Below are 24,865 nucleotides of genomic sequence, written 5' to 3'. Positions count from 1 at the left end.
GATTTGGACACCGTCTCCACCAGTATCAATACAGGAAGGAAGCAGAATTGCACAGCTAGTCCCTTTTAAAGCAAATATACCATGTAAGGTTAATCAACAGCGTGGCAATGCAGGGTTTGGATCTACGGGATTAGAAGCTCAAATTATGTGGTCAACGGAGATCGATAAAACAAAACCTAGTATATCAGTAGAGTTACAAAATGCAAAGAACGGGCCAGAAAAAATAAAATTACAAGCATTAGTGGACACTGGAGCAGATGTAACGGTTCTGTTGTGGGAGGACTGGCCTGTCACTTGGGAGCTTTCTGAGATGGATTCGAAACTGTTTGGTGTGGGAGGATTATCAAAAACTCAACAAAGAAAATATATGATTCAATTGATTTGTCAAAATTCAGTTTCTTATATCAAACCTTATGTAACCAATATCCCTATGAACCTGATAGGCAGGGATGCATTAAGTCAAATGGGATGTGTGCTTAGTACAGGAGACAATTTTGTGGCGCGGCCATTGACGGGCAGCCATGCCTAAAACTGAAATGGAAAAGAGAGGAACTGGTTTGGGTAGATCAATGGCCGCTGACTGAATCTAAGGTCGCCATCTTGAAACAGTTAGTACAGGAGCAATTGGAACAAGGGCAGTTGGTGAATACCACGAGCCCTTGGAATACACCAGTTTTTGTCATTCCAAAAAAATCTGGGAAATGGAGACTGTTGCATGATTTAAGAAAAATAAATGAAGTAATGGAAAATATGGAAGCCCTTCAATTAGGGTTACCCACGCCTACTATGATTCCACAAGGATGGAACATTTTGATTATTGATTTAAAGGATTGTTTCTTTACAATATATTTAGACCCGAAAGATGTGGAAAAATTTGCCTTTTCTATCCCCACCATAAACAAACAGGAACCCATGGAACGTTATCATTGGGTAGTTCTGCCACAAGGAATGAAAAATTCTCCAACCATATACCAATCCTATGTATCCCAAGCTCTAAAAGGTTTAGACAACAAAATCCAGACTTGATGATTTATCACTAGCTGGATGATATCTTGATAGCAGGGAAAAGAGAGTTATCCGAAAAGCTCAAAGAATTGACTACACAATTGTCTGATTTTGGTTTAAAAATAGCACCAGAAAAGGTACAAAAAATGCAACCATGGAAATATTTAGGCTGGAAGATTTTAGAAAAAACTATAGTTCCACAAAAACTGGAAATTACAGACAAGATTGAAACATTGAATGATGTGCAAAAATTACTGGGGACAATCAATTGGGTTCGAACACTGTTGGGAATAGATAATGAGCTTCTGACCCCTTTATTTGAAATGTTACGAGGCGACACTACCTTAATGGCACCTCGACAATTGACCCCTCAAGGTAAACAAGCATTGCAACAGATAGCAGATATAATATCCCAGAGTCAGGCTTTTAGGATTAAAGAAAACCTTGACATTAATCTTAGCATTTTAAACCAAGAAAAACAACCCCTCGGGATCATATATCAATGGGAGGGGAGTCACAAAGACTTGTTAATAATAGAATGGATCTTTTTAGCTCACCAGGCCCGAGAAACCATACTTTCTCGAACTGAAATTATTTCAGAATTAATTATAAAGGGGAGACATCGGATTATTGAGATTTGTGGACAAGAACCACACACGACTGTCGTTCCTTTGACTCAAGGTTATTTACAATGGTGTCTACAGAATAGCTTAACTTTACAAATTGCTTTTGCAGATTTCGAAGGAAAGATAGATATTTATCTTCCTGCACACAAAATGTTTACTTTGCTACAGAATATACAACAAGAAGAAAAAGAATTGTGTGCAGAGTTACCTACTGATGGTCCTACAGTATTTATGGATGGCAGTGGAAAAACAGGAAAGGCAGTAGTAGTTTGGAAAGAAGGTCAAGTATGGAAAAATCACATTGTCACACGTGAAGGCTCCCCCCAAGTGGTGGAACTTCAAGCTGTAATAGAAGTAATTAAAAAGTGGCAGGATGTTGAGGTCAGTATTATTGCTGATTCTTTATACGTGGTAGGTGTAGTAAAACACTTCAGATGGGCTTATTTGAAAGAAATTGATAACATCACATTGTTTGAAAAATTTAAGGTGTTGCTATTTCTGTTAAACCGACGGACAAAGTGTTATTATATAATGCATGTGCAAAGTCACAACAGTTTGCCTGGATGGATCACAGAAGGGAATAAACGAGCTGATTTACTAGCTAATCCTGTATGGACTGGGCCACCCCCCAATAAACTTCTACAGGCACGTGGAGCTCATGGTTTTTTCCACCAACCAGCGAAAGTATTAGCCAAACAGTTTCAAATTTCTATAGCAGATGCCAAAGCCATCATTCAATCCTGTGCTGAGTGCCAGAAATTATCTGGGCACAGAGATGATGCTGTAAATCCTAGGGGTCTGCAATCCTTGTAATTGTGGCAGACTGATGTGACTCATGTAGCAGCTTTTGGAAAATTGTGTTATGTTCATGTTTCTGTTGATACATATTCCTTGATGATATGGGCCACAGCACTTGCGGGTGAAACAAGTCGACATCTACAAACAGACTTACGACAAGCATTTGCAGTAATGGGTGTCCCGGCCCAGATAAAAACAGATAACGGACCATGTTTTATAGCACAACGGACTCAGGAGTTTTTTCAGTGATGGGGAGTTACTCATATTACCGGCATTCCTCATTCTACCACAGGTCAAGCTATAATCGAACGTACTCATAAAGTATTAAAAGATTTTTTGGAAAAACAAAAACTGGGGGAATTAGGGGAACCTCCTTCAAATAGACTCATGAAAGCAATATATGTGATGAAATTTTTCACTCTGCATGGAGACTCAGTTGTTCCCCCTGTAGTTAGGCATTTTCAAACAATGAATAGTGGGATTCAAAATACTGATAATGGGTGGAAAGTCTGGGTTAAAAATATTGAGTGTCAGCAATGGGAGGGACCTTTAAAAATAATAATGGGGGGGCGGAGGTTATGCTTGTGTCATTACAGAAAATGGGCCAAAGTGGATTCCAACTTGTCCTGGTTTCAGCTGGGATAGAGTTAATTGTCTTCCTAGTAGATGGTATAGTTCCATGTTTTGAGTTCAGTGTATGAAGACTGTTGATAACACTGATGTTTTCAGTTGTTGCTCAGTAGTATTTAGAATATAGTCAAGGATTTTTCAGCTTCTCATGCCCAGCCAGCGAGAAAGCTGGAGGGGCACAAGAAGTTGGCACAGGACACAGCCAGGGCACCTGACCCAAACTGGCCAACCGTGTATTCCATACCATGTGATGTCCCATCTAGTATAGGAACTGGGAAGGGGGACAGGGAATCGCCGCTCGGGGACTAGCTGGGTGTCGGTCGGCGGGTGGTGAGCAATTGCCCTGCACATCATTTGTACATTCCAATCCTTTTATTACTACTGTTGCCATTTTATTAGTGTTATCATTATCATTATTAGTTTCTTCTTTTCTGTTCTATTAAACCGTTCTTATCTCAACCCACGAGTTTTACCTCTTTTTCCTGATTTTCTCCCCCATCCCACTGGAGGGGGGGGAGTGAGTAAGCGGCTGCGTGGTGCTTAGATGCTGGCTGGGGTTAAACCACAACAATCCATTTTGGCGCCCAACGTGGGGCACGAAGGGTTGAGTTAACGACAAACCTGACCAGAGCTTGTTAAAACAAATTTGTTCTAAGCATTCATTATATTGGTCTAATAGTCGCTGGTCATTATGTTTATTTATGTGTTCTTAGAGTTGTTGCTCTGGTTTTTAAAGCTCTGTTATGTATCACCTCGCTTGCTGTATGTAGTTCCTCTTTTGCTGCTTATCATCCGTGGGAGGTGGATTAAGGTTTTCGCTTTCATGTATTGTATAACACTGGTTTCTGGTATGATAAAGTCATTGGTTGTGGCATTAATCTGGTATTGCACTCAGCATTGTCACCTTTATACTGCGGGTGCCATCTGTGGGAAACTATTAATAATTACACCATTTACCTTTCCTCCTGGGAAAACCAGTCTATGGGTGGGGTACCTTTCTTCCCCTCTCCTTTCTCCTTCAGTCCAGTTTACAATGGTGTTTGAGAATTTTGAAAAATTTGAATACTCTTGGGATGTTGAGACCAGCATGGTCCTAGCCCTACTGCTAGGAATTAGCATGCTTCTGAATGTGGTTCAGCTCTCGTTTAAGGTTAAACAGCTATTTAAGAAGATCACCCAGAGATGTGCCCCAAGGCTGGATAATTATGAGTGGCAGGGTGTGGGGGGTAGTATGGGCAAGTACCTAGAAAAGTGGGCACCTCCAATGTTTTGGAAATTCACCCCTGAACAAGTGCATAATCCGGAAGAACTAGTAAAATATTTGGAAAAGGTATGCTGTCACCCCAGCAGCTCCAGAGATAGATACAAATCACTGCAATGTGCTGGGGCCTGGCCCAGGCCTATCGAGCCCTGTTCGATACCACTCAGTCCCCTCAAGGGAAAGAGAAGGTCTCTGGGCCTAACAACAAAATGATGAGCACCGCGGCCACCCAAACCTTGGCAACGGGTGCTGCAGCCTCTCCAGCCCCAGCAATGAGCATTGCGGCCACGCAGACCTTGGCAACAGGCACCCTGACCCCTACAGCCCCGGTGATGAGAACTTGGATACCCAAACCTCAGCAGTGGGCACTGAGGTCCCTGCAGCCCCAGCGACGAGCACTGCCGCTACCCAAACCTCGGCGATAGACACTGCGGTTATTGAGAACCCGGCGAGCGATACTGCAACTGAACCAACAGACCAACCTGCACCAGTATCAGTTGCCTCCGTACAGAAGAAGAAATATACAAAAAAGTGAGTTCGCTTAGCAAAGGATGAAGATGACCCAGGGCCATCACGGGAATCGGAGGAAGAGGCAGAACAAGAGGTAATAAGCCAGTCCCTATCCTTGAATGAGCTGCGGGATTTCCGAAAAGATTTTTGCTGGCCTAGAGGTGACCAAATTATCACCTGGCTCCTCCGATGCTGGGACAATGGGGCTAATAGCTTGGAATTAGAAGGTAGGGAAGCCAAGCAGCTGGGATCGCTTGCCAGGGAAGGTGGCATTGACAAGGCAATTGGAAAAGGGACACAAGCCATCAGCCTCTGGAGGCTACTCCTGTCAAGACTGAAGGAAAGTTACGCCTCTAAGGAAGATGTTATATGTCAATCAAGCAAGTGGACCACCATGGAAAGAGGTATCCAATATCTGAGGGAAATAGCTGTGCTAGAGACGATTCATCATGACCCGGACAACCCACAATTACCCAAAAATCCAGGCGAATTCTAATGTACACGACCCATGTGGCAGAAGTGTTTACGGAGCACACCATTGTCCTATGCCAACTTGTTGGGAATTGGCTTGATGAAGAAGGACATGGGTCTATAGAAAAGTTGTGCGAGCAGAGTTCTGTGTGAAAGAATGTCAGTTTGAGCAGCAAGATTAGGCCTGGGCCGAAAATAGCTGGCTTTGCTGATATCAGGAGAAAAACAACAGCTGGTCTCGCTGTTATCAGGAGAAAGACAGGGACGGTGTGACCTTGGCATAACTTCATAAGTAACTTTTGAAGAAGTTCCCATGAGAAAGTTACTGAACACGCATAGCTGCAAACTACAAGTGGGTGTGTTTTAGTAATGAATAAACATTAGCAATGTACCAATCATATTAGGACTAGTAGGCATAATTATCGCAAACTGTATAAATATGAGCTATCCGTGCAAATAAAGTTGAATCACTTCTATCACTCATATTGGGTCGACTTATGTGCATTCCTCCACCACTCCAACACCAACTCATTGGCAATAATGACCTGGAAAGACAAAGAGGCACCGACGGTTGATGAAGTGGCTCGCCAACTCCATCAATACTAAGAAAATCTCTCCTCCTCCCTACAAGCTTGTATTTTCGGCTGTGGAGAAGCTGTCCCCAGGACATGCAGCAAATCAAAGAGGATATGTCCTACTCCCCACTTGTAAGGACCAATGTCTCAGCTATTAGGAGTGAGCGTTCTTCTGCCCAAGAGAGAGAATATAGAAGGTACACACCGCGAGGTGCCCTGTGGTTTTACCTATGTGATCAGGGAGAGGACATGAGGAAACGGGACCGAAAACCTACCTCGGTCCTAAATGCACGGGTACGTGAGCTGCGAGGAAAATCCACCACAAAAGGGGATTCTACCAAGAAAAATGCCGCTACAGTTTCCAAACAGAGTAGAAGGGCTGATCTCATTTCTGATCCTCTTGAAGGGAATTCTGAGCCAATTTTCTGAGAAGTGAATACCGAATACTCTAACCAGGATTAGAGGTGCCCTGCCTCCAGCCAGGTGGAGGAGAGGGACAACCGAGTCTACTGGACAGTTTGGATTCGATGCCCTGGCACATCAGACCCACAGGAATATAAGGCTCTAGTAGACACTGGTGGACAATGCACCCTAATGCCATCAAGTTATAAAGGGGCAGAACCCATTTGTATTTCTGGTGTGACAGTGGGATCTCAAGAGTTAACTGTATTGGAAGCTGAAGTAAGCCTAACTGGGAATGAATGGCAGAAACACCCCATTGTGACTGGTCTAGAGGCTCTGTGTATCCTTGGCATAGACTATCTCAGGAGGGGGTATTTTAAGAACCCAAAGGGGTATCGATGGGCTTTTGGTATAGCTGCCTTGGAGACGGAGGGCACTGAACAGCTCTCTACCCTGCCTGGTCTCTCTCAAGAGCCTTTGATTTTGGGGTTGCTGAGGTTTGAAGAACAAGTGCCAACTGCTACCATAACAGTTCACCAGGTGGTGAGCAATTGCACTGCGCATCAATTGTACATTCCAATCCTTTTATTACTACTGTTGTCATTTTATTAGTGTTATCACTATTAATTCTCTTTTTTTCTGTTCTATTAAACCATTCTTATCTCAACCCACGAGTTTTACTTCTTTTTCCCGATTTTCTCCCACATCCCACTGGGTGGGGGGGAGTGAGTGAGCGGCTGCGTGGTGCTTAGTTGCTGGCTGGGGTTAAACCACGACAAAAATCCCTACACCTCATCCCTTTAGACATAAAACCGTTGACCAAGCCCAGGACTAGGAGTGGATCCAGCTGCCCCTAGGCTCTTCTCTGAGGAAGAGTCTAGAAAGCAACGGGGTCCACTCTGAACCTCATGACTCGACGGGTGGGGTCTCCTTATTCCCTGAATTGATGTATATGGTTACCACGGGTTACATGGTTGACTGAGGTAGTTTCATGCCATTTCCTGCTGAGAGAAACCACGTCACCTACTGTTAACGCCTTCCAAGTTCAGTTTGCTTCTGCCATGAATAAAATGTTTAACCGATTGTTTGGTGCCATTTCACCTTAATTTAGCCTGAGGGTATTCCAAACTCAACACAACTCCTTAGTCTGTCCAGCCCAGGTCGTGGCATTTTTTGGTGTAGTCGGCAGGATTCCCTTGGTGTTGCTAAAGCGATCATTGGGACCAGGTCCTTACTGTGGACCCTCTCTGAGAGGAGTCATACACAAGGGGAACTAGTCCTCAGAGGACTCTAATAAAAAGGATCTGATCTCATTACAGCCTCCCTGGGAGGTCCAACTGTAGAGATAGTCCTCAGAGGACTACTAAAAGCATCTGATCCCTGTAATTGCGTGTTCATTATAGCCTCCCTGGGAGGTCGGACCGTAGACTGTACCTCTCTCCTGGAGAGATTAGAGGGCTACAATGCCCGGCCCTCTCCCCCTGGTATGACTTGGGCCCATAACAATTGGCATGATCCGCAAGCTGTAGTGGACAGAATTTTTGTTTTGGCTAAAGAACGAAGGTTGAAGCAAGGAAAAGGGAAGGCGTTGGTTTGTGTGGTTTTAGGAGCCGCTTTGGTGGCAGCACAACAGGACAAATGTGTGGCCCAACAAGCAGAAGGGGAGATGATAAAATCCCTTCAAGACTTGATGAAGGCTTTGCATGAGCAATTGGAAAATGAGACAAGGAGCCTCTCCGGCCGACTCGCCAACACGCAAGTGGCTAACCAGAGACTACATACTGCTTTGACGGAGGCTCTGGAGCGGGAAAGGGTATTAAGGGAGCAATTAGATGAGACCCGCTCCCAGATCACTGTAGAAAATGTGCGTGCAGACTCTGACGGGGAAAAGGAATCAAAATCGTACCCTTTTGAAGACCTAGGACAGGTAAGGGAAATACATTCTCTTGGGATGGGGGAAGCCATGATGAGACCCTTGATTAAGACCAAGACACTGGGTGGTGGTCAAGGAGGAGCCCAACAAGTTACCACACGCATCGTCCCCTATTCCCCCCCCCATTTGGCCAAAATTCAGGAAAAATATTCCCGGGGACCCTGAGAAACAGAACCCGAGTATGTGTGGAGAGTAGCCCCCTTACTAGGGGCTACCGTATCCTCCTAAGCGAGGATGAGGCAAGGGGATATTGGGGGCCAGGGGTTTTCCTAACTAGAAATGACAATAGAAATCCACTCATCGTTCAGCCTGTATTTGTGCTTGGGATTGCCCCAGCTCATGCGCAGGACCTTGCACTTGGCCTTGTTGAACTTCATTAGGTTCACATAGGCCCACTTCTCAAGTCTGTCAAGGTCCCTCTGAATGGCATCCCTTCCCTCCAGCTTGTCGACCGCACCACTCAGCTTGGTGTCATTGGCAAACTTGCTGAGGGTGCACTCAATCACTCTGTCCATGTTGCCAACAAAGATGTTAAACAGCGCCGGTCCCAATACCGACCCCTGAGGAACACCACTCGTCACTGTTCTCCACTCGGACATCGAGCCGTTGACCGCAACTCTCTGAGTGTGACCATTCAGCCAATTCTTTATCCAATGAGTGGTCCACCTGTCAAATCCATGTCTCTCCATTTTAGAGACAAGGATGTTGTGCAGGACAGTGTCAAATGCTTTGCACAAGCCCAGGTAGATGATGTCTGTCACTCTTCCCTTGTCCACCAGTGCTGTAACCCTGTCATAGAAGGCCACCAAATGTGTCAGGCATGATTTGCCCTTAGTGAAGCCATGTTGGCTGTCACCAATCACTTCTCTGTTTTCCATATGCCCTAGCATAGTTTCCAGGAGGATATACTCCATGACCTTGCCAGGCACAGAGGTGAGGCTGACTGGCCTGTAGTTCCCTGGGTCTTCCTTTTTTCCCTTTTTTAAAATGGGGGTTATGTTTCCCTTTTCCAGTCAGTGGGAACTTCAGTGGGTTGCCACAACTTCCCAAATATGATGGATAGTGGCTTAGCCACTTCATCCGCCAGGACCCACGGATGCATCTCATCAGGTCCCATGGACTTGTGCACCTTCAGGTTCCTTAGATGATCTCAAACCTGATCTTCTCCTATGGTGGGCGGTTCTTCATTCTCCCAGTCCCTGCCTTTGCCTTCTGTGACTTGGGCAGTGTGGCTGGAGCACTTGCTGGTGAAGACTGAAGCAAAAAAGTCATTGAGTACCTCAGCCTTCTCCATGTCCCAGGTAACCAGATCTCCCTTTTCCTTCTGCAGAGGGCCCACATTTTCCCTAGTCTTCCCTTTATCACGGACATACCTATAGAAGCTCTTCTTGTTGCCCTTGACATCCCTGGCCAGATTCAATTCTATCAAGGCTTTAGCTTTCCTAACCTGATCCCTGGCTGCTCAGACAATTTCTCTGTATTCCTCCCAGGCTACCTGTCCTTGCTTCCACTCTCTGTAGGCTTCCTTTTTGTGTTTGAGTTTGTCCGGGAGCTCCTTGTTCATCCATGCAGGCCTCCTGGTGCTTTTGCCTGACTTCCTCTTTGTTGGGATGCATCACTCTTGAGCTTGGAGGAGGTGATCCTTGAATATTAACCAGCTTTCTTGGGCCCCTCTTCCCTCTAGGGCTGTATCCCATGGTACTCTACCAAGCAGATCCCTGAAGAGGCCAAAGTCTGCTCTCCTGAAGTCCAGGGTAGCGAGCTTGCTGTGCACCCTCCTCGCTGCCCTAAGGATCTTGAACTCCACCATTTCATGGTCACTGCAGCCAAGGCTGCCCTTGAGCTTCATATTCCCCACCAGCCCCTCCTTGTTGGTGAGAACAAGGTCCAACATAGCACCTTTCCTTGTTGGCTCCTCTATCACTTGGAGGAGGAAGTTGTCATCAATGCATTCCAGGAACCTCCTGGATTGCTTATGCACTGCTGTGTTGTCCCTCCAGCAGATATTGGGGTGGTTGAAGTCCCCAGTGAGGACCAGGGCTTGTGAATGTGAGGCTTCTCCTATCTGTCTATAGAGGGCCTCATCTACTTGGTCTTCCTGGTCGGATGGCCTGTAGCAGACCCCCACTATAATGTCACCTGTCCCTGCCCTCCCTTTAATCCTGACCCATAAGCTCTCGGTTGGCTCCTCATCCATCACCAGGCAGAGTTCCATGTACTCCAGCTGGTCATTGACATAGAGGGTGACACCCCCTCCTCATCTCCCCTGCCTATCCTTCCTAAGGAGCCTGTATCCTTCCATTCCAACACTCTAGTCATAGGAGCCATCCCACCACATCTCCATGATGCCAATAAGATCATAGCCCTGCAGGCATGTGCATGCTTCTAACTCCTCTTGTTTATTCCCCATGCTATGTGCGTTTGCATAGGAAGCATTTAAATTGGGCCTCCAATGAAGCTGACTTACTGGCTGGAGTAGCTGGAATTCCTTTGTGCTGCTCTTCAGGTGCTTTCCTGCTGACCTGTAATCCCTCTCCAGGCTCTGGGCATCTTTTGCTGGCACTGGCATCAAACTGGTAGGAGTGGGATGGATTGAGGTTCCTTTACCCCATCAACTTCAGTTTAAAGCCCTCTTCACCAGTTTGGCAAGCCTATGACCGAAGATGCTCTTCCCCTTCTCTGACAGATGGACCCCATCAGCCCCCAGTAGACCAGGTTTCTTGAAGCGAGTCCCATGGTCTAAGTAGCCGAACCTCTGGCTGTGGCACCAGTCCCGTAACCATTTGTTGATTCACCAGATTCGACTGGCCCTTTCAAACCCCTTCTCTTTGACTGGGAGGACTGATGAAAAAAGCTAGCTGTGCTCCAGAGTCCCTTACCACCACTCCCAAGGCTCTGTAATCCTTCTTGATACTCCTCAGACTGCTCCTGGATGTATCACTGGTGCCCATGTGAAACAACAGCAGCGGATAATAGTTGGTCGACTGTACGAGGCTTGGTAGTCTTTTAGTGACATCCCTGATATGAGCCCCTGGTAAGCAGCACACCTGTCTAGAGGGTGCATCAGGTCAGCAAATGGGTGCCTCCGTACCTCTCAGAAGAGAGTTGCCTACTACTATCACCCATTGCCTTTTCTTAGTTGCATTGGTTGTTATACGGGGAGCAGATCAGGCTGCCTCACTCAGCTCCAGCGCCTCTCCTGATGTGATAGGTCTTTCCTCTTCAGTCTGCAGAGCAGTGAAACAGTTCTGCAAGGGCACCTCGGGCTTCAGGGGAAGTCCCTTCCTCCTGCTGGTCCTTGCTGTTGCAAGCTTCCATTCTTCTGCATTATTGGCCACCGTCCCTTCTGTGTGTGCAAGTGGGGGAGTTTTTGGCTGTTTGGCCATGGGCTGTGGGTCCACTGCAGACTGCACTTGGAACCAGCTATCTAACTCCCTGATGCTACGCAGCCTTCTCACCACCTCCTGTGGCTCAGCCACCTGCTGCAGGAGGTCCTCCACCTGGGCACACCTTTTGCAGGCAGGTCTGCTGCCTATCCCTGCCCCAAGAGAAAGGTTTAGGCACTTCCTGCAGTCTGAGGTCTGCACTGCAGCCTCTCCCTTCAGCAGCTCCATCTGGGTGGGGGCATGGGCCACTGCTGGGGTAGATGGTGCAGATCCCCCCACCGGAGCTGCAGCCTTTGCTCTCAGGTGAGTGTCCACCATTCTGCCTTGAGGGTCAGGTAGGATGAGTGCCCTTGACCTGTGCAGATGGTCACAGAATGGTGCTGGGTTGCTGGGTTATGTGGACTTCAAGCCTCTCCACACAGCCAGTGGAATGTCCCTCCTTTGAAGAGGTGCGCTCCCTTTGCGCCCTCCCATGTGAACTGCCACGCCATGCCCTGGCTGACACACCACACTGTTTGCCCATCCTGGTTGCAGCGCTCCCTAGGGCTGCCTTTTGTGGGAGTGGGGGGTGGCCAACGTTACTCCTTGTAACTCTTGTGAGAGCTGCCAGCTCCTGGTGGGTCTCTGCGCTCTCCTGTGGTTTCCCCAGCTCAGGAACCCCCCCCATATGCCATGATCCCCTGCTCTGCTGTGGAACACACCTGCACTGAAGCTCATCACCTTGATGATATGTTCTGATATGGAATGTCAGAGCAAATTACAGGTTTCCTTAGTCTCCTCCTAGATTTCATATCTAAGTATTGGGTGTACATGGCAAGGTTTTGGTAGCAGTGGGTGGGGGGCTGCAGGGGTAGCCTCTGTGAGAAGAGATGAGGGACTGCCCAATCCCAGACACAGCCAGTTCCAGCTGAGTCAGCAACAGACCCACCACCGGCAAAAGCTGAGCCAATCAGTAAAGTTGGTGGAGTGTCTATGAAAACATTTAAGAAGGGGGGGGGGGGGGGGGGGGGGGGGGAAGTGAGCAACAGCAGTACAAACACCAGGGCCAGAGGAGAAGAAGAAGGGGAAGGAGGTGCTACTGGTGCCACAGCAGATATTCCACTGCAGCCCATGGAAGAGACCATGCCAGAGGAGATATCCACACTGCAGCCCATGGAGGACCCCCATGCCAGAGCAGCTGGATATTTATTGAAGGGATTCTGTCCAATGGAGAACCCAAACCAGAGCAGGGGAAAAGTGTGAGGAGGAAGAAGTGGCAGAGAGGAAATGTTATGTACCAACCATAACCCCTCATCCCCCCTGAGCCACTTGCAGGGGGAGGTAGAGGAGTTGGGAATTAAGGAGTAAATTTGAGCCTAGGAAAAGGGGGGTGGGGGGTCATATTTAATTTTTTATGTGTTTCTCACCATCCACATCTATTTTAATTAGTAATAAATGAAATTAATCTTTCCCAAGTCGAGCCTGTTATTCCTGTCATAGTAATTGGTAAGTGATATCCCTGTCTATCTCGACCCACAAGCTTTTTCATCCTATTTTTTCCCCTGTCCTGTTGAGGAGGGGGAGTGAGAGAGAGGATGGGTGGGCATCTGGCAGCTGACCAAGGTTAACCCAGCACAATATTTTACTACAAATATACCTAAAGAACAGGAATTAAAACATATCTCTGCAGATTGAAATAGCAGGAAAGAAAGGCATTTCATTCATAATCAGAAATGAACACCAATTCTACAAAAAAGTAAATTATATTGTTTTAAAACTGATAATAGGGAAAGAGATGTGTTTCATAGAACCACAGAATCATAGAATGAATCATAAAATGGTTTGGGTTGGAAAGGACCTTTAAAGATCATCTAGTCCAACCCCCCTGCCATGGGCAGGGACATCTTTCACTAGACCAGGTTTCTCAAAGCCTGGGCCAACCTGACCTTGAATGTTTCCAGGGATAGGGCATCTACCACCTCTCTGGGCAACCTGTTCCAGTATCTGACCACCCTAATCGTAAAAAATGCCTTCCTTATGTCCAATCTAAATCTACCCTCTTTCAGTTTAAAACCGTTGCCCCTCATCCTGTCACTGCAGGCCCTGGTAAAAAGTCTCTCTCCATCTTTCTTATAAACCCCTTTCATATAGTGAAAGGCTGCAATAAGGTGTCCCTGGAACCTTCTCTTCTCCAGACTGAAAAACCCCAACTCTCTCAGCCTTTCTTCAGAGGAGAGGTGTTCCAGCCCTCTGACCATTTTCGTGGCCCTCCTCTGGACCTGCTCTAACAGGTCCATGTCTTTCCTGTACTGAGGATTCCAGAGCTGGACGCAGTACTCCAGGTGGGGCGTCACCAGAGAGGAGTAGAGGGGCAGAATCACCTCCCTCGACCTGCTGGCCACACTTTTTTTGATGCAGCCCAGGATACCACTGGCTTTCTGGGCTGCCTCCACACATTGCCGGCTCATGTCCAATTTTTCATCCACCGGTATATCCCCAAGTCCTTCTCCACAGGGCTGCTCTCAATCCATTCATCCCTCAGTCTGTACTGGTACCGGGGGTTGCCCCGACCTAGGTGCAGGACCTTGCACTGGGCCCTGTTGAACTTCATGAGGTTCCCATAGGCCCACTCCTCGAGCTTGTCGAGGTCCCTCTGGATGGCATCCCTTCCCTCAAGCAAATCAACTGCACCACTCAGCTTGGTGTCACCTGCAAACTTGCTGAGGGTGCACTCAATCCCACTATCTATGTCACTGATGAAGATATTGAATAGTACTGGTCCCAGTACAGACCCTTGAGGGATACCACACGTTACTGGTTTCCACTTGGACATTGACCCCTTGACTGTAACTCTTTGGATGTGGCCATCCAGCCAGTAACTTATCTATCTAACAGTCCATCCATCAAACCCATATCCCTCCATTTCAGGGGGAAGAATTTTGCGGCAATTTCATTAAGAGGGCAGTATTGATTATGAAAAGAATGTTATGACCACTTAATATTCTTTTTTTTCTGTTTTTAAGAAATACTCTGTTCTCCAGGTGGACAAAGGCAGTATCTACATAGTATGTACAATTGTACGTCTCAAGAACATACTCAAAAGGTGAAACTACAGACATATTGATGACTGGAAAACATGTAAAGGGCCTTCCACAAGTTCTACAGAAGTCCCATAAGAAATTATTAAATAACTTGGAACAGAAGCATTGTTTTTTGTAGAACAGTCCTTAAACATTACCAGATAAAGTAGGCCAAGTGCAATATATGCAGGGTATCACATATACTCCACAACGAAAAGAAATTACACTTAAGCACAGAATTGTGCTTGGGAATCTCTGCTTTTAATCACAGAATAGTTTAGGTTGGAAAGGACCTTTAAGATCGAGTACAACCTGTCCTGGGTTCAGCTGGGATAGAGTTAATTTTTACAGGGACCTGGGAGGTGGGGGGCATAGCCGGGGCAGCTGACCTGAACTAGCCAAGGAGCTATTCCATACCATGTGACATCATGCTCAGTATATAAATGGGGAGCGGGCCGGGGGGTTGGTCTCGGCTTTCGGTGGGGGAAGTGGCGGACCATCGGGTCCCGGGTGGTGAGCAGTTGCACTGTGCATCACTCTTCTTGTATATCCTTTCATTAGTACCGTTGTTGTTGTTGTAATTTCTTTGTGTTTGTCCCAGTAAACTGCCTTTATCTCAACCCTCGACGTTCCAGTTTCTTTTTCTCTTCTCTCCTCCGTCTCCTCCCCATCCCACCGGAGGAGGGCGGAGGAGTGAGCGAGCGGCTGCGTGGTCCTTTGTTACCGGCTGGGCTGAAACCACGACAGTCCTTTTTGGCGCCCAACGTGGGGCAAAAGGGTTGAGATAACAACAGATCTGGCCAGAGTGTGTTGAAACAAATTTGTCATACGCATTTCTTATACTAGATAAATAGATGTTAGTCACAATGTTGTTTCATTTGTTTACATGGTGGCGTTCTATAAGCTCTTATATGCTCTATGTATTGCCTGTAGTTGCGTATCTCATCTCTGGGAGAGTGATTGGGATTATCATTTTGCTGTACTGGGCAATGTCGACTTGTGAAATGATTACATCACTGGTCATGAGGTTAAGCTGGTATCTGTATGAGGCAGTGTTAACATTTCCATACTTTGGGCACCTTCTGTTGGGTATTATTGGTAATTACACCCAATCCATGGGGAAGTTACGGGGGGGACACTTCCCTCCATCCGTTCGCCTCCCTTTTCTCCTTCCAACTAATTACAACAGCTTTCGAGAATTTTGAATATCCTTGGGATGCACAAGCCAGTGTGCTGTTAGTGCTATGCCTCCTGACTATGTTTCAGGTCTTCTTTAGGGCTACAAAGAGGCTCTTTAAGAGTACCACTCAGAGATCTCCCCCAAAGCTGGATACTCATGGGTGGCACGGCATGTGGGAGGATGTGGGCAGGTATCTAGAGAACTTCTCACCTCCAGTGGCTTGGAAATTCACTCCCGAACAACTACAGAACCCTCATGAAGTGATAGAATATTTGAAAGACAAATGCTGTGGCTATCCCAGAGACACACAACTCACTACACTGTGCTGGGCCCTGGCCAGTATCTACCAAACACTGCTTGATATTAGGCAGCACCCTCAGGGGGAAAAAGGCGAAAAGATGGAAAACAGGACAACAGGCACCGTGGCTACCCCAACCCCGACAACAAGCACCGTGGCTGCCCCTACCACGACAACAGGTACCGTGGCTGCCCCTGCCCCAGTGACAGATACTGCAGCTGAACCAGAGAACCAACCTGTGCCAGTATCAGTCACCCCTGTACAGAAAAAGAAACACACAAAGAAATCAGTTCACTTAGTGAGAGATGAAGATGAACCAGGGTCATCGTGAGAACAGGAGAAAGAGGCAGAACCTGAAATAATTACCCAATCTCTATCCATGAGTGAGTTGCGTGACATGTGAAAAGATTTTAGCCGCCACCCAGGTGAGCACATTGTTACCTGGCTGCTCCGATGCTGGGATAGTGGGGCTAGTAGTGTGGAATTAGAGGGTAAAGAAGCTAAGCAGTTGGGATCTCTGTCTAGGGAAGGGGGCATCGACAAGGCGATTGGGAGAAAAAAACAAGTCCTCAGGCTCTGGAGGCAACTTCTGTCAGATGTAAAGGAAAGATACCCCTTCAAGGATGAAGTTACATGTCACCAAGGCAAGTGGACCACCATGGAGAGAGGTATCCAGTACCTGAGGGAATTAGCCGTGCTGGAGGTGATCTATAATGATCCAGAAAATGCACAGTCACCCACAGATCCAGAGGAAGTCCAATGCACACAACCCATGTGGCAGAAGTTTCTACGAAGTGCACCACCAACCTATGCCAACTCATTGGCAGTAATGTCCTGGAAAGAAGGCTATGGACCAACGGTGGATGAATTGGCTGTCCAACTCTGGCAATACGAAGGAAGTCTCTCTTCCTCCCTATGGGCCTGTGTCTCAGCTGTAGAGGAATTGTCCCGAGAGTTCCAGCAATTCAAAGTGGATCTGTCCTCCTCCTCACCTGTACAGGCCCGCATCGCAGTTATTGGGAGTAAGCGTTCCTCTGCCCAAGAGAGAGGAGAGAGAAAGTACACACAATGGGCTAACCTGTGGTTTTACCTGCGTGACCATGGAGACGACATGAGGAAGTGGGATGGAAAACCTACCTCAGTCCTGGATGCACGGGTACAGGAGTTGCGAGAAAAAGCAACCAGAAAAGAGGATTCTTCTTGGAAAACTGCTGCTCCAGTTTCCCGTGAGCAGTCCCCCAGACGCAGTAGATGGGCTGATCTCATTTCTGATCCCCTTGAAGGGACTTCTGATTTACGTGTGCAGAAAGTGAGTAACGGGTATTCTAACCAGGATTAGAGGGGCCCTGCCTCCAGCCAGGTGGAGGAGAGGGACAACCGAGTCTACTGGACAGTGTGGATTCGATGGCCTGGCACATCAGACCAAAGGACTATAAGGCTCTAGTAGACACCGGTGCACAATGTACCCTAATGCCATCAAGTTATAAAGGGGCAGAACCCATCTGTATCTCTGGTGTGACAGGGGGATCCCAAGAGCTAACCGTATTGGAAGATGAAATGAGTCTAACCGGGAATGAGTGGCATAAACACCCCATTGCGACTGGCCCAGAGGCCCCGTGCATCCTTGGTATAGATTATCTCAGGAGGGGGTATTTCAAGGACCCAAAACGGTACCGTTGGGCCTTTGGTGTAGCTGCATTGGAGACGGAGGAGATTGAACAGCTGTCTACCCTGCCGGGTCTCTCCCAAGACCCTTCGGTTGTGGGGTTGCTGAAGGTTGAAGAACAACAGGTGCCAATTGCTACCACGACGGTGCACCGGCGACAATATCGCACCAACCGAGACTCCCTGATCCCCATCCATAAGCTGATTTGCCAATTGGAGAGCCAAGCAGTGATCAGCAAGACTCACTCACCCTTTAATATTCCCATATGCCCTGTGCGGAAATCTAATGGGGAATGGCGACTAACAGTAGATTATCGTGGGCTGAATGAAGTCACGCCACCGCTAAGCGCTGCTGTACCAGATATGTTAGAGCTTCAATATGAACTGGAATCAAAGGCAGCCAAGTGGTACACCACAATTGACATTGCTAATGCATTTTTCTCCATTCCTTTGGCAACGGAGTGCAGGCCTCAGTTTGCTTTCACTTGGAGGGGTGTCCAGTACACCTGGAATCGACTGCCCCAGGGGTGGAAACACAGCCCCACCATTTGCCATGGACTGATCCAGGCTGCACTAGCAAAAGGTGAAGCTCCAGAGCACCTGCAATATATTGATGACATCATCGTATGGGGGAACATGGCAGAAGAAGTTTTTGAGAAAGGGAAGAAAATAATCCAAATCCTTTTGAAGGCTGGTTTTGCCATAAAAGAAAGTAAGGTCAAGGGACCTGCGCAGGAGATCCATTTCTTAGGAGTAAAATGGCAAGATGGGCGTCGTCAGATCCCAATGGACGTGATCAACAAAATAGCAGCTATGTCCTCACCGACTAATAAAAAGGAAACACATGCTTTCTTAGGTGTTGTGTGTTTTTGGAGAATGCATATTCCAAATTACATTCAAATTGTAAGCCCTCTCTACGAAGTTACTCGGAAGAAGAAAGATTTTAAATGGGGGCCTGAGCAACGACAAGCCTTTGAATAAATTAAGCAGGAGATTGTTCATGCAGTAGCTCTTGTACCAGTCCAGACAGGACAAGATATTAAAAATGTGCTCTACACTGCGGCTGGGGAGAATGGCCCTACCTGGAGCCTTTGGCAGAAAGCACCTGGGGAGACCCGAGGCCGACCCCTGGGGTTTTGGAGTCAGGGATATCGAGGATTCGAGGCTCACTATACTCCAGCTGAAAAAGAGATCTTGGCAGCATATGAAGGAGTTCGAGCTGACTCAGAAGTGGTTGGTACTGAAACACAGCTCTTCTTAGCACCCCAACTGCCAGTGCTGGGCTGGATGTTCAAAGGGAAAGTTTCCTCTACACATCACGCGACTGACGCCACGTGGAGTAAGTGGATTGCACTGATCACACAACGGGCTCGCATAGGAAACCCCAGTCACCCAGGAATTTTAGAAGTGATCACGGACTGGCCAGAAGGCAAAGATTTTGGGATGTCACCAGAGGAGGAGGTGGCACATGCTGAAGAAGCCCCTCTCTATAATAAACTGTCAGAAAATGAGAGGCAATATGCCCTGTTCACTGACGGATCCTGTCGCATAGTGGGAAAGCATTGGAGGTGGAAAACTGCTGTATGGAGTCCTACACGACAAGTTGCAGAAACTGCTGAAGGAGAAGGTGAATCGAGTCAGTTTGCAGAGGTGAAAGCCATCCAGCTAGTGTTAGACATTTCTGAAAGAGAAAAGTGGCCAGTGCTCTAACTCTATACTGACTCATGGATGGTGGCAAATGCCCTATGGGGGTGGCTAGAGCAATGGAAGAAGGACAACTGGCAGCGCAGAGGTAAAGCCATCTGGGCTGCCACATTGTGGCAAGATATTGCTGTTCGGATAGAGAAGCTAGTGGTAAAAGTACGTCACGTAGATGCTCATGTACCCAAGAGTCGGGCCACTGAAGAACATCAAAACAACCAGCAGGCAGATCAGGCAGCCAAGATTGAAGTGTCTCAGGTGGACCTGGACTGACAACGTAGGGGTGAGCTAATTATGGCTCAGTGGGCCCACGATACCTCAGGCCTTCAGGGAAGAGATGCAACATATAGATGGGCTCGAGATCGAGGGGTGGACCTGACCATGGACAATGTCGCACAGGTCATCCATGAATGTGAAACATGTGCTGCAATTAAGCAAGCCAAGCGATTAAAGCCCCTGTGGTATGGAGGGTGATGGCTGAAATACAAATATGGGGAACCCTGGCAGATTGACTATATCACACTCCCACAAACTCGCCAAGGCAAGCGCTATGTGCTTACAATGGTGGAAACAACCACTGGATGGCTGGAAACATACCCTGTCTCCCATGCCACTGCCCAGAACACTATACTGGGCCTTGAAGAAAAAAATTTATGGCAACACGGCACCCCAGAAAGAATTGAGTCGGACAACGGGACTCATTTCGGAAACAACCTCATAGACACCAGGGCCAAAGAGCATGGCATTGAGTGGGTGTATCATATCCGCTATCATGCACCAGCCTCTGGGAAAATCGAGCGATACAATGGACTGTTAAAGACTGCATTGAAAGCAATGGGGGGTGGAACTTTCAAACATTGGGATACACATTTAATAAAAGCCACCTGGTTAGTTAATACTAGAGGATACGCCAATCGGGCTGGCCCCACCCAACCAAGAGTTCCACATACTGTAGAAGGGGATAAAGTCCCTGTAGTGCGCATGAGGAGCATGTTAGGAAAGACAGTCTGGATTAGTCCTCCCTCAAGCAGAGGCAAACCCATTCAAGGGGTTGTTTTTGCTCAAGGACCTGGGTACACCTGGTGGGTGATGCAGAAGGATGGGGAAGTTTGATGTGTACCTCAGGGAGATTTGATTTTGGGAGAGAATAGCCAGTAAATTGGGCTGTATGATATTTAACTGCTAAATAACCTGCCAATGCATGTCATTGTATCTATAGTGTCTGTATGCCATATGAAGGGTATTACTGTAAGAATTATCCAAATGACTGCAGGATGGAGTTTTGAAACTGAGCCAAGTACAACAGCGATAGAACTTGAACTGGCACCCAGCAATTTCCTCAAGATCAGCATCTTCGACCTGCAGACCAAGGGCGTGGGTTGCACCAAATGTACTAACCACAAATTCCAGAGGCAGCATACAACAACCCAACATCTCACACCATCTCTCTCTTATCCTGAAGAACTGTTACAACAGATGGAGCCCCAAAATCGATGGACACATTAGAGGGATAACCCATAGGCTAAAGGAACACCATTTGCGTGTGTGTGTGTGTGCGGGGGCAGTGGGGCGGAGTCCATATACTTATATATAAGACAAGGAAAGTGGTAGTGGTTGATTGGAAAATGTAAGATCTGGGCATGATGTAGATGGTATAGAATAAGGGGTGGATAATGTCCTGGGTTCAGCTGGGATAGAGTTAATTTTTACAGGAACCTGGGAGGTGGGGGCATAGCCGGGGCAGCTGACCTGAACTAGCCAAGGAGCTATTCCATACCATGTGACATCATGCTCAGTATATAAATGGGGAGCAGGCCGGGGGGGGGGTGGTCTCGGCTTTCGGTGGGGGAAGTGGCGGAGCGTCGGGTCCCGGGTGGTGAGCAGTTGCACTGTGCATCACTTTTTTTGTATACTCTTTCATTAGTACCGTTGTTGTTGTTGTAATTTCTTTATGTTTGTCCCAGTAAACTGCCTTTATCTCAACCCTCGACGTTCCAGTTTCTTTTTCTTTTCTCTCCTCCGTCTCCTCCCTATCCCACCGGAGGGGGCAGGAGGAGTGAGCGAGCAGCTGCGTGGTCCTTTGTTACCCGTTGGGCTGAAACCACGACACAGCCGTAAATCTAACACTGCCAAGTCAACCACTAAACTATATACCTAAGCACCACATCTACACATCTTTTAAATACCTCCAGGGATGGTGACTCAATCACTTCCCTGGGCAGCCTGTTCCAATGCTTGACAACCCTTTCGGTGAAGACATTTTTCCTAACATCCAATATAAACCTCCCCTTTCGCAATTTAAGGCTGTTACATCTGGTCCTATTGCTTGTTACTTGGGAGAAGAGACCAGCACCCACCTCACCACAACCTCCTTTCAAATAGTTGTAGAGAGCAATAAGGTCTCCCCTTCAGCCTCCTTTTCTCCAGACTAAACAACCCCAGTTCCCTCAGCCGCTCCTCATAGGACTTGTTTTCTAAACCCTTCACCAGCTTCATTGCTCTTCTTTGGACATGCTCCAGCACCTCAATGTCTTTCTTGCACTGAGGGGATGAAAAGTGAACACAGTATTCGAGGTGCGGCCTCACCAGTGCCAAGTACAGGGGGACAATCACCTACCTCAACCTGTTGGCCCCACTATTTCTGATACAAGCCAGAATGCTATTAGCCTCCTTGGCCTCCTGGGCACACTGCTGGCTCATATTCAGCTGTATGTGAACCAATACCCTGTGAGAGACTGAAAGAGTTAATGTCTCAAACATTGTGGTGGGGCAAGTTCTGCTTAACAGGACGGGGAGGCCATGCTGGAGGGTGCACAGCTTCATGTTCTGATACGCTGTTCTGATATGCTGAGCAGGGCAGCTTACCATGTATGACCAAAGATCAAACAATGGTCATGTCTGCAGGGAAGGAGAAGTTACTCCCTAAATGACCCTCAAGCCCATTTCCAGAAGGTTCTGGAAGCACAAACTGCGTGACACCTAATTAGCCTAGTAAGTTGGAGTGCCTACCCGAAGGAGCAGCAAGGAGATGATAAAAGGACACAAACCGAAGCCCCACATGCATGTGCCCACTGGAACTGGATACTTAGGCTGAATGGACCAACGCTGGACCCAGGATCGGTGAAATCTTTCTCTTTTCCTCTTCCTCTCTCTCACTCTCTCTTTCCCTTTCCTTTTTCATAATCCCTTGTCCTGGTTTCAGCTGGGATAGAGTTAATTGTCTTCCTAGTAGCTGGTATAGTGCTATGTTTTTGAGCTAGGTATGAGAAGAATGTTGATAACACACTGATGTTTTCAGTTGTTGCTAAGTAGTGTTTAGTCTGAAGTCAAGGATTTTTCAGCTTCTCATGCCCAGCCAGCAAGAAGGCTGGAGGGGCACAAGAAGTTGGCACAGGACACAGCCAGGGCAGCTGACCCAAAGCGGCCAATGGGGTATTCCATACCATGTGACGTCACGTCCAGTATATAAACTGGGGGGAGTGGGGGTGTGGGGATTGCTGCTCGGGGACTAACTGGTTGTCGATTGGTGGGTGGTGAGCAATTGCATTGTGCATCATTTGTACATTCCAAACCTTTTATTGTTGCTGTTGTCATTTTATTAGTGTTATCATTATTAGTTTCTTCCTTTCTGTTCTATTAAACCCTTCTTATCTCAACCCAGGAGTTTTACTTCTTTTCCTGATTTTCTCCCCCATTCCACTGGGTGGCGGGGGGAGTGAGTGAGTGGTTGTGTGGTGCTTAGCTGCTGGCTGGGTTTAAACCACGATATCCCTACACTTCATCCCTTTAGACATAAAACCGTTGACCAAGTCTGGGACTAGGAGTAGATCCAGCCACCCCTGGGCTCTTCTCTGAGAAGGAGTCTAGAAAGCAAGGGGGTCCACTCTGAACCTCATGACTCAATGGGAGTGAGGGCTTTCCTTATTTTCTTCCCTAAATTGATGTATATGCTTACCACGCGTTACACAGTTTACTGAGGTAGTTTCATAGCAATTCCTGTTGAGAGAAACCTGCCACCTACTGTTAATGCCTTCCAAGTTCAGTTTGCTTCTGCCATGAATAAAATGTTTAACTGATTGTTTGGTGTTGTTTCACCTTAATTTAGCCTGAGGGAATTCTGGACTCAACATGAGTCCCTGGTCTGTCCAGCCTGGGTTGTGACATACAGGTCCTTATCCACCAGGCTTCTTTCCAGTCACTCTTCCCCAAGCCTGTAGCATTGTGTGGGATTGTTGTGACCAAAATGCAGGACCTATCACTTGGCCTTGTTGAACCTCATACAATTGGCTTCCGCCCATCAATCCAGCCTGTCCAGATCCCTCTGTAGAGCCTTCCTACCCTCAAGCAGATCAACACTCCCACCCAACTTGGTGTCAGCTGCAAACTTATTGAGGCTGCACTTGATCCCCTCATCCAGATCACTGATAGAGATATTAATTGATAAAGATATTAATTACAGCCCATAGGAACATGGAGAAACTTGAAAACATAAACAGAGGATAAAGCAATGGACAGAGGTTCTTCTGAGTTTGCAGGAAGGCTAATAGCTCAGAGAGTTGCAAACTTCTTTTCATCTCAGTCATTGTGGAGGTGTGCTCCCCCCTCCGCCCCAACCAGACCTGTGTTTCCCATAATCCCGCTCAAGTGATAACCACCAGTGGGGATCGATAACCACCAGTGGGGGATCGTAATGGATGTATCTGGTCATGATGGCTGCATCTGGCTCAAAGTAGAATCAGGGGAGACAGATAACAATACAATCAATACCCAAGGGCTAATTTGAACAATGAGCCCACCTAACCACAGTGCTGGTCATTGTCCGACTCAAGCCAAATTTGGAAGAAACTAACACCTGTAGTCGCTATGCAAATATGACTATTGAGTCAATAATCTTACTCCATAAGCAGAGGACAGCCCAGGGCCCATTAAGCTCTCCTGCATGGCAGCGGGCTGCACACCAGGATGTCCCCTTGAGTAGGGATGCCTCTCAAGGTTACTCCTCGAGGTTGAGAGATTCCTTGCTGCAACAGCTTCTCAGTAAGTGATTAATAGCATGCTAAACTTTGAAATCTTAGCTAAGTGACATAAAGGATTGATTGTGCACATATAATCCTTTAGGCATAAACTGTTGACAAAGTCTGGGACTAAGTCTGAATCCAGCCTGTATTGGGTCTGGCTGAGATGGAGTTAATTCTCCCCATAGCAGCCCTCATAGTGCTGTGATCTGCATCAGTAGCTAGAAAGGTGTTGATAACACACCAGTGTTTTGGCTACTGCTGAGCAGTGCTCCCACACCATCAAGGTTGTCTCTCCAACATTTCCCCCTGCCCCCTTCACTGGCAGGCTGGGGCTGGGCAAGATCTTG

General features: G+C 47.3%; 2 protein-coding genes across 6 annotated transcripts in view; one reads left to right on the top strand and one right to left on the bottom strand.

Moving 5' to 3' along the window:
• The window catches only part of LOC126035501 (uncharacterized), a 185,532-nt gene extending 167,914 nt beyond the window's left edge, over positions 1-17,618 (top strand). Inside the window, exon 2 of the mRNA XM_049794159.1 lies at positions 16,731-17,618. Within this exon, the coding sequence (XP_049650116.1) occupies positions 16,793-17,473 (681 nt within the window). The 5' untranslated portion in view covers positions 16,731-16,792 and the 3' untranslated portion in view covers positions 17,474-17,618. The remainder of the gene's footprint in view (positions 1-16,730) is intronic.
• The window catches only part of LOC126035472 (single-stranded DNA-binding protein 2-like), a 211,099-nt gene that overhangs the window by 143,822 nt on the left and 42,412 nt on the right, over positions 1-24,865 (bottom strand). The gene's annotated exons all lie outside the window — the stretch shown is intronic.

This window comes from Accipiter gentilis, chromosome W (genome assembly GCF_929443795.1).
Source record: "Accipiter gentilis chromosome W, bAccGen1.1, whole genome shotgun sequence".
Lineage (NCBI taxonomy): Eukaryota > Metazoa > Chordata > Aves > Accipitriformes > Accipitridae > Astur > Astur gentilis.
Note: the sequence above shows the minus strand (reverse complement) of the source record. Positions and strands in the feature narration are given on the sequence as shown.